The sequence below is a fragment of the Camelina sativa genome, chromosome 18 (genome assembly GCF_000633955.1).
Source record: "Camelina sativa cultivar DH55 chromosome 18, Cs, whole genome shotgun sequence".
Classification (NCBI taxonomy): Eukaryota; Viridiplantae; Streptophyta; class Magnoliopsida; order Brassicales; family Brassicaceae; genus Camelina; species Camelina sativa.
Window position 1 is genome coordinate 12,264,882 of NC_025702.1, and position 9,534 is coordinate 12,274,415.

General features: G+C 36.9%; 4 protein-coding genes across 8 annotated transcripts in view; 1 reads left to right on the plus strand and 3 right to left on the minus strand.

Annotated features, from left to right (window-relative positions):
• LOC104761270 (TBC1 domain family member 15-like) overlaps positions 1–3,986 on the plus strand; it is a 7,095-nt gene extending 3,109 nt beyond the window's left edge. For 2 of the 4 annotated variants that reach the window (XM_019240468.1, XM_010484325.2), the window contains exons 8-16: positions 265–312; positions 933–992; positions 1,238–1,336; positions 1,427–1,537; positions 1,700–1,771; positions 1,864–1,980; positions 2,174–2,323; positions 2,454–2,554; positions 3,551–3,986. In XM_019240468.1, the coding sequence (XP_019096013.1) occupies positions 265–312; positions 933–992; positions 1,238–1,336; positions 1,427–1,537; positions 1,700–1,771; positions 1,864–1,980; positions 2,174–2,323; positions 2,454–2,554; positions 3,551–3,875 (1,083 nt within the window). In that variant the 3' untranslated portion in view covers positions 3,876–3,986. Of the gene's footprint in view, positions 313–932; positions 993–1,237; positions 1,337–1,426; positions 1,538–1,699; positions 1,772–1,863; positions 1,981–2,173; positions 2,324–2,453; positions 2,555–3,550 lie in introns of all 4 variants that reach the window. The other 2 variants (XM_010484323.2, XM_010484324.2) reach the window with 1 other exon arrangement.
• Positions 4,041–5,321, minus strand: LOC104761271 (transcription factor MYB82). Of its 2 annotated transcripts, XM_010484327.2 has the most exons (3): positions 4,902–5,321; positions 4,664–4,793; positions 4,041–4,586 (listed from the first exon to the last, which is right to left on the minus strand). In XM_010484327.2, the coding sequence occupies exons 1-3, from the start codon at positions 5,029–5,031 to the stop codon at positions 4,229–4,231; spliced, it is 618 nt and encodes a 205-aa protein (XP_010482629.1). In that variant the 5' UTR covers positions 5,032–5,321; the 3' UTR covers positions 4,041–4,228. The 2 variants fall into 2 exon arrangements, with proteins under 2 accessions (XP_010482629.1, XP_010482628.1); XM_010484326.2 differs by having other exon boundaries at positions 4,664–5,321.
• On the minus strand, positions 5,944–7,215 carry LOC104761272 (putative F-box protein At5g52610). The gene has a single exon (XM_010484328.2). It carries the CDS (start codon positions 7,176–7,178, stop codon positions 6,105–6,107), a length of 1,074 nt encoding a protein of 357 aa, XP_010482630.1. The 5' UTR covers positions 7,179–7,215; the 3' UTR covers positions 5,944–6,104.
• Positions 8,436–8,997, minus strand: LOC104763407 (uncharacterized protein At3g43530-like). Its single transcript, XM_010486782.1, has 2 exons — positions 8,798–8,997; positions 8,436–8,666 (listed from the first exon to the last, which is right to left on the minus strand). The coding sequence occupies exons 1-2, from the start codon at positions 8,957–8,959 to the stop codon at positions 8,436–8,438; spliced, it is 393 nt and encodes a 130-aa protein (XP_010485084.1). The 5' UTR covers positions 8,960–8,997.

The following is a 9,534-nucleotide window of genomic DNA, read 5'->3' on the forward strand; positions in this document are numbered from 1 at the left end:
GTTTCCCAGTATGGCTTGAGAAAGCAAAAGAGTCATGATCCTACTCGGGATCTTTCAATCCATCTTCTAGAAAAGTTTTCTCTGGTTACCAAATTTGCTCGAGACACAACCACCCAGTTGTTTTCTGAAAATAACGGCTTTGGTTCCATTGACAAGAGATGGAATAACCAACCCGTGCACAGTTATCCTGAAAAGTTGTCAAATATTGCTGAGGAAAAGCATCATGAAAACCCTCATAGTTACCCTGAAAATGACCCTTTCAAGGATGAAGAAATCTCTAATGACGTTGATGTTCCTGCTGATCCCTTAGAGGTGAGTACCATTTTTCTTTTGGTTATAAGCATTAGCATGTTGATGGAAATTATATCGGTATATTGTGAGTCTTCATGTACTTCAATATCTAGTTTTTTTTTTTTATGTCGGTATATTGCTAGTCTTCTATTTTCCCTATTGACTAAAATCCATACATCGTAAATTTTTTCCTTGTCTGATTCATTTTGGATGCCCAATTGACTTTCACCATGACCTTGGTATTTTAGTTATCCTACCCGGCATAATTTGAGTGCTCCCATTAGTGGACTTTGCATGCATGTCAGTGTCAGTTGTGCTTGTACTCTCAGTAAGTTGAAACACTACCTAGATACTAGTGATTAGTGAGTTACAGCACCTTTGGTTGCTCTTTTTTTCATTCAAGGGCAATCAATTATATATATTAAGCGTGTTGAGCATTGATTTTAATGATCAGCTTTAGTCGATATTCACATCTACAGTATATGTGGCTGCTTCACCTTGTATTAGCAATATAAAACATCTATGGATATTTTCCTTTCTATGCTTTATTAACACCAAATATCCGGAACTGATGGTTAGCTGGCTACTCGTAATGGCACGTGTACAGTATGGGACTCATGAATTTATTTGCTCTTTTGCAGTTTAATAAATTAAGTCTAGTGTGGGGAAAACCAAGGCAATCACCGATGGGGCATAAAGAGGTACGCATTTTCGAATTCTGCAATTTTTCAGTGTCCAGAAAGTTTAGAGAGGAAATTGTTTTGGTCCTGTGGTACTTTGTTTAGTAATAATTTATAGCCAAGCATTGTAGTTGATTGTAGTATATCGACAGAGAATGTGCAACCTGGTAGGGAATATGTCTTGCTTCTTTGTTTGCGAAGCGTATGCATAAATTTTTATTATCTTTTAATCATTTGTTTAAATTCAAACTTTTGGTGGATCTCAGTTCACAGCATTCTTGGATTCTGAAGGGCGAGTTGTGGAATCAAAAGCTCTTCGAGAGAGAGTTTTCTATGGAGGCATTGAGCACCAACTGCGAAGAGAGGTTTTAACTTTCTATTTCATATGAAATCTTAATTAAAAAGTAGGCGTGCGTTATTAAATGCTGATTAATTTTGGAGGATCATCATTGTAGGTCTGGCCCTTTCTCTTGGGATATTATACATATGACTCGACATATGCAGAGCGAGAATATCTTCGATCTGTCAAACGGATGGAATATGCAACATTGAAACAGCAGTGGCAGGTTCATTCATCATAATATCACATCATATCTGGATTTCTTAATTGGCTATGTAGTTCCTTTTCCCTATGATGTCTGAACTATTTACAGATTTTGACCGTTCGTAATGTTAGTTTATTTCCCGCATGTTTGATGCACTCTTAACTAAAACAATTTTTTTGACAGAGCATTTCTCCTGAACAAGCAAAAAGATTTACAAAATATCGGGAGAGAAAAGGGTTGATAGATAAAGATGTGGTAAGAAGGGTTTGAGAATTTTGATTTATGTGGTGTGGTGTGCCTTTTTCGTCGAATTCCTGTTGAGCTATCCCTCGTTTATTCTTTTGTAGGTAAGAACTGATAGGGCATTTGAATACTATGAAGGGGATGACAATCTTAATGTCAATAGCATGCGTGATATTCTGTTAACCTACTCCTTCTACAATTTTGACCTGGGTTACTGCCAGGTATTTATCAGTTTTCATAGTTCATTCTTATAACTGGATTACAAGTTGGCGGTGTCCTTACTATTCTGTTTGCATATTTAGTGCCAGTGCTCCCACTTAGCGTATAAGCAGAGATGCTGGACACTCTTCTCTTTTGGCTTTTTCTTTGAATCCACTGTGTGGCATAAAGGACAAATGTTTTTCTGGTTATTAGGGAATGAGTGATTATCTGTCGCCTATCTTGTTTGTGATGGAGGATGAATCAGAATCCTTTTGGTGTTTCGTGGCACTGATGGAACGCCTTGGACCCAACTTTAACCGTGACCAGAACGGGATGCATACTCAGCTCTTTGCACTCTCTAAGGTCTAATTTTGTCTTGTTGAGAACACCTCTACAGTTTACCTTTTTTTCTTCTATTTCTTCGTTTCTATCAGCATTCAGTATCAATGTTGGGATCTGAATCTGGTTCCCTTTCATTTTCATTGTCCCACAGCTGGTAGAGTTACTCGATATCCCGCTTCATAATTACTTTAAGGAGAACGACTGCTTGAATTACTTCTTCTGTTTCCGCTGGATCCTGATTCAGTTCAAAAGGTTTGATTCTTCTTTTCTGCCTCTTTCTTGTTATTGCTTAGACGTTCCACAACCTCGTTTTGGGCTGGAAACAAAAGNAACTGGATTACAAGTTGGCGGTGTCCTTACTATTCTGTTTGCATATTTAGTGCCAGTGCTCCCACTTAGCGTATAAGCAGAGATGCTGGACACTCTTCTTTTTTGGCTTTTTCTTTGAATCCACTGTGTGGCATAAAGGACAAATGTTTTTCTGGTTATTAGGGAATGAGTGATTATCTGTCGCCTATCTTGTTTGTGATGGAGGATGAATCAGAATCCTTTTGGTGTTTCGTGGCACTGATGGAACGCCTTGGACCCAACTTTAACCGTGACCAGAACGGGATGCATACTCAGCTCTTTGCACTCTCTAAGGTCTAATTTTGTCTTGTTGAGAACACCTCTACAGTTTACCTTTTTTTCTTCTATTTCTTCGTTTCTATCAGCATTCAGTATCAATGTTGGGATCTGAATCTGGTTCCCTTTCATTTTCATTGTGCCGCAGCTGGTAGAGTTACTCGATATCCCGCTTCATAATTACTTTAAGGAGAACGACTGCTTGAACTACTTCTTCTGTTTCCGCTGGATCCTGATTCAGTTCAAAAGGTTTGTTTCTTCTTTTCTGCCTCTTTCTTGTTATTGCTTAGATGTTCCACAACCTCGTTTTGGGCTGGAAAATAAAATCACTGTTACCCTATAAAAATTTGGGTGTCTGGAGTTTAACATTTATTGGTATTTCATTATTCGTCGGGAATTGGATATCGTTTGTGATCAGTTAACCATTTTACCTGTTCTGCAATACCCGCTCGAAACCCTTCCAATGTCTGAGATATCTACAGCAAGTGCAATGCCTAAAATAGCCAAAATACAGTTACATCATACTTCGAATGTGAATGCCCCAATATTATTTTCTTATTTTCAAGAAGAAATCTTTGTAAGTTTTACTGTGTTGTATTTGATTCTGGTGACAATGTGTCTCAGGGAGTTTGAGTACGAGAAGACAATGCAGCTTTGGGAGGTGTTATGGACTCACTATCTCTCGGAACACCTTCACCTATATGTTTGTGTGGCGATCTTGAAGCGATGCCGTAGCAAGATAATGGGAGAACAGATGGATTTTGACACTCTCTTAAAGTTCATCAATGAGCTGTCTGGGCATATTGACCTTGATTCGACAATCAGAGATGCTGAAGCACTTTGCATATGTGCTGGTGAAAACGGAGCTGCAAGTATCCCTCCTGGGACTCCTCCTTCTTTGCCACTTGATGAGGTTATGTTATACCCTCTAGAAGATGATGTTTTGTAAGTATTACAATTTTCCTTTTTCTTCAGGACATGTTACCAAAATTTGGATTGAGTTTTACTAGAAATCCCATACAATGATTAAGAAGTCAATGGACATATGTGTTTTTTTTTTCTTGTCTTTTTCCACTTGGTTGGTACTCTGGTGTCTAAAATAGTTTAGGTACAGGTATTGTGCTGCAGTTGATAATAAAGGTAAGAAATAAGAATGGATCCCTCAACGAATTAGGACTTGTAAATTATGATTAATTTCTTGCGTAGACTACGTCCCACAATGTAAAATAGTATTACTAAAAGCCATAATGATTCACAAAGTCTATGCAAGAATTTATCCCTCGAGATAAAGCAAGGAAAGTCCTAAAGCAAAGGAAAGAAATCGGTAAAGGCAAAACATGGGTCAAAGACAAGAGTGTTGTCTGGGTAGTGGGAGATGAGAGGCAGTGGAGATCCTATGCGGACGTCATAGTCAAAGCTGTTGGTCTCCTCCTCCATCCAGGTATTTCTTACGATACCGTTCCCTTCTCTTTCTCCTTCTTCTCCATGGCTTCTTCTCACTTCTGTAGACATTAATGGCTTATCGGTGAAATTAGTGGCGCCGATTGATTCAGGTGCATTCTGTTTTCTGGAACTGGATTTCTTGTTTAAATGGGTATTCCAGTAGTTCTTGACTTCGTTGTCAGTGCGACCTGGAAGGCGACCGGCGATCAACGACCATCTGATATAAAAGAGTAAGAAGTTAGAATCGAGAAAGGTACGAGAAGGTGGGTGGATCAATGGTGAAAGAGGAAAGACCTGTTTCCAAGAAGCTTATGCATGCGGATAATGAGGTCTTGTTCTTGAGGTGACATGCTTCCTCTTTTGATATTTGGTCTTAGATAGTTCTTCCATCTCAACCTACAGCTTTTTCCACCTCTCTTCAACCCTGAAAAAACATCAACGCAGAAACACAAACTCCTTAGTTTCCCAAAAGTCCCACGTTCTGTTTTCTGAGTAAACGAACAAAGCACAATATGAAAATTTCGAATCGAACCGGATCTACGGGAAATGTCTGCCCAGTTTCCTTCTCCATGAGTCTCAACATAGCTTTTCAATATCATGTCTTCTTCAGGTTTCCACAAACCTCTCTTCATGTAAGACTTGCCTTCTGTTTTCTGCTCCATATATGTTTTTTATTGTATCTTTTTTTCTCTTTGCCTCCACAGTTTTCAACTGAAGCCTGTTTATTAATTATATGCGCATAAAGTTAAGAGGTTTCCAACTTTAACTCTTACATGTGGGGACTATCTAGTAAAATTATTGAAGAGAAAAAGAGAACAGTGGTTGCACTTTTCCAACAGTAACTACTGTAAAATTCGTGCAAACTATAGCTGTAAAAGCTCTACTAGCTTGTTTTTATCCACAACATTGTCACAAATTATTGGCTTTTAAGGCAAACATATAAGCACGGGAGATCAGAGGTTGAAGATTGCCATCAACCTCGATACATGCGTTGGTCCATTTACATATACAATTGTGCGTTTACAGTTGTTGCATTTCAACAAATTCATTCTTGCTCAAAACGTGCAGTCTTCAAAATGTTGTGCCCAATTTTTTAATACAGAAGAGTCAAGACTAGAGCAAATATATATTTGAGTTCTCTATACATCTACGCTCTAGTTCTTAGATTTCGAAGTTTAATATTCTGGAGAGAATTAATTTTATGCAATTAGGAAAATCACATTTAACAAAACAAAAAAAACGCTTCATATATACCACGATTTAGTCTCGTTATATTCGATTTGATCCTTTTATCCACTTGGATCCAATAAAAAAAAAATCGTATAATTGTAAGTTTGCAGATCAAAGCAAATAATAAAAATTCAATATACATGCCGAATGCGAAACAAATTACTAATACCAAAAATTGGATACTTCGGATATAGTTTGTTACTTTTAGTAGGAGTTTTTTTTCCCTGGCGTATCAAACAGCTATTAAAATAAAGCCTCTAGAGGTTTTACTCTTTTTATATATAAATTTGTGTCAAATATATGAAGAAGACACAAGCCGAGAAAATTAGCATATATTATTATTGCATTAGAGGTCATACAAAGGATTCATTAGGACAAGACTGACCAACATTTAAACACTGACCAAACATTATTCAGAAAAAAAAAAACTGACCAAAATTAAACTAAAGAAGAATCCATTCACTCATGTGATCTTGTAACATCAAGATCACTCTTCTTGTTCTTATTACAATATCATAATACTTTCAACATAATCCGTGAAAGCAATCAAAGATGGTCCATATGTTGCGCATTTGATTCCTCCTAACCAAACTTCCCTTGAAAGTTTCCTCTCTAGATCAACATAGACAAGATAAAGCTGAAAAAATCGATCACGTGCTGTAACTATAAGCTCACCACTACCAGCAACAAAACCCACCGCACCTAGCGGCACAAGTTGATCATGCGAGCACATCTCTCGACTAATGTTGATAGAAACCTTAGACCCTTCTTGTTTCCCGGACGCATCTTCCAAAATCCATAAATCATACATGCTAATATTTTTTTTAGCAAGTAAAGCTAGTTTCCCTTGGTAGTTCACTAAGGTAGAGATACCAAAGAACGTAACATAAATATTACTAGCATCAGTCGGTATTTCAATAAAATTACCAAACTTTTCGGTCGCCACATTGAACCTCACTAATCTCGGTCCATGCGCCGTGTGAGCACCGTAATAAACAACACCATTCATGCATATTCCGCTGGTTATGGGAGAATGACTATTCCCATCCTCAATCATTTTCCATGAACCTTGACCTCCCAATGTAAACACTTCCACTTTGTATGGACATAGTAAATATTCTTTTGAGAAAAACAAGACCTTATATTGATAATTGATAGGATCATATCCCATATACCATGTCTTGAACGGTTTATCGGGAGCAGATTGAGGGCCTTGGGGAAAAAGTTCGCCCTTGCCAAGGGCAGGATTGCATATCCACAATTGATCCATGTATTCGATACATATCAAGCCATTGACACAAGAAGGCGAATAAGAGGTATTATCGATGCAACATATTGCATTGGTTACCAAAGATGGTGGGGATGACGAGAGGAAATGCCAATGAGAAAATGTGAATAAATGAGGTAAAGCAACCATGACACGTGGTGGCTGACGAGTAGAGGATCGAGATTGGTATGCGCCAATGAAATGTCGACTGCGGATGATTGAAGCCCAAAGCTTGGATACACATAGAAATATTGCTAGAGATTTCGTAGGCAATCTTAGGAGAATTTCGATCAAAAGGTCTTCAGAAAACATATTTAATGAACAAAAGAGTTTAGTATTTTTTTTTTCTTTTTCTGTTTGATAAGACAATCTTGTATATCTCATCAACAAATCAAGATTATATCTAATATATATACTATGGAGTGGGAGGAAATTTGCTAATCATTAGTGTAAGATTGACTTGACTTTCTTTTTTATAAAAATGTAATGTAATTAATTTCGTATCTAAATGGTCCGAGTCAATATATAATTAAGAATTACGACTAGGTTTTTCTAATAGATTTTCTTATCCAAATAGTTAAGTCAATTGAGAAGAGCAAATGGGCCACTGGTACTCACCAAATTTGGGTTTGAGTTCGGTCATCTCAAAAGAGACATTCCCGCCTAGTATAATTTGTAATGTTATCAAAAAAAAAAAAAAATAGTTAAGTCAATATAATTAAGAATTGCGACTAGTTTTTTTCTTTTACTTTTTTTACACTAAATTAGTTCTAATAAGTATCTCATTTTCAATTTTGTTTATCACTCTTGTTAATGATCTTATGAGCAAGAATCCACTTCCACTCAACTCACTTACAATTATAACTCAATGGACACAATATAACTTAGTCATAAACTTGCAAAGAATCTTGAAAGACACTTGACAGGTATTTGCACCTCTAGTCACGCCTTGCCTCGGAGATCTTTCCCTTCATTAATTTCATACGAAGAAGCTTGCTACGATTTTGTACTTACGCGAGCTTATAGAAAACTAGTTTCAACGTGACAGCTCACGTACGGTAATCTATAAGTAGAATTAGATAAGACAGAGTACAAACTTTTCTTAAACTGTGGCACTAATATGTGAATCCTATGTTTGCCAACCACGTACCCTTGCCTAAAATAATAAAGAATCGGCTATGCTATTTAGCGAGTCAGATCCAGAAAAAAGCTGAAGATCTTTCTGAATGATTAATTGCAACTCAAACCTCAAGTTTTCTCTGTGTGTTATCAAACTGTAACTCAAGCCACTAGTTATATAATTGCAATCATCATCATCATTGTCACTGTCTTTCATGTAATCAGTATCAAAATAACTACTGGCTTATCATTACGAAACATGAGATAACGTGTGATAGAAGAATTAGAGTGAATACTACTTATAGTGGACAATGATGGTGAAACCAGTCTCTTATTGGTGGGTACTTAGACCACAAAAAGGTATTGATGAATAAACTTTTGATTGCAAGGGTATTATAGAGTTTGGTCCACAATCTATCCACTCCTTGATATATCTCTACCTTAAAAAGATTAAAGTTTATTCATCAACTTATGATTCGAATCCTTAGGCATATGGAAGAAATGCTTGAACTGTGGGTGCCCTAAGAACCATTCCAACTCCTCTTCCTTAAGATGACCGCCTAATAAGTTTACCGCCTCTGAAATATAACACTTTCCAGACATCTTGAAAGGCTTCGTATACTGGGAGTAATCAAAGTACATACTCAAAGGTTGCATTACATCGGATTCATCCTCAGATTCCTGCAAGACACATATCTAGTTATACCAAGTTTTTCTAAGTTATACCTTTTCTAAGTTATACCAAGTTATACAGTTATACTTTTTAGAACGAATTCTTATACGGTTATACCAATATAGGGAGAGATACTTACCGATGAATCCTTATCATTTGACTTCTCAATTGAGTCCGTTTTATCGGAATCACGTTCTGATTCATCTCCACGAGTTGCTTCTTCTTCGAGATCTGCTGGGGGATTCGATTTTTCCACATAGCTTGGGTTCTTTGTACGAACCATTATGATTCTTCCACACATGCACACAAAAAACAACAACTGATTTCAACTTCAACTTCCACAAACCAAATTGAACATAATCTGATGAAACAAACGTCTTGAGGACTTTGTTTCATCAGAATTGAACATAATCTGATGAAACAGACGTTTGTTCCAAGCTTTTCCACAAACCAAATTGAACATAAAACAAACGCCCCAAAATCTGATGACTTTCAACGTTCTGAGGAATCAACACATGAAAAAAATCGACAAAACCCCAAAATTGAAAACCAAATTATCGAAAATCGAAACCCATATTACCCGATTTTGAAAAACAAATAACCCAAATTCGAAAAACCCCAACCTATTTCAACTTACCCAGAATCGAGTTATCCTTAGTTGCACTTGAGGGAGAAGAATAATTAACGGGAATTGAACAAGGGAGAGTGGAGTCGTGAATGAAGGAATTCGAAAGTTGGTTAGTTAAAGGAGAGATCCGATTTCAATTGGATTGTCCGAATTTTGTGGGTTTGGGTGGGTATAAGGTGGTTGGATCTGTAAATAACAAAAATGATATAGGTTTCTTTGTCTTTAACCACATTTTTGATTAAAAATAA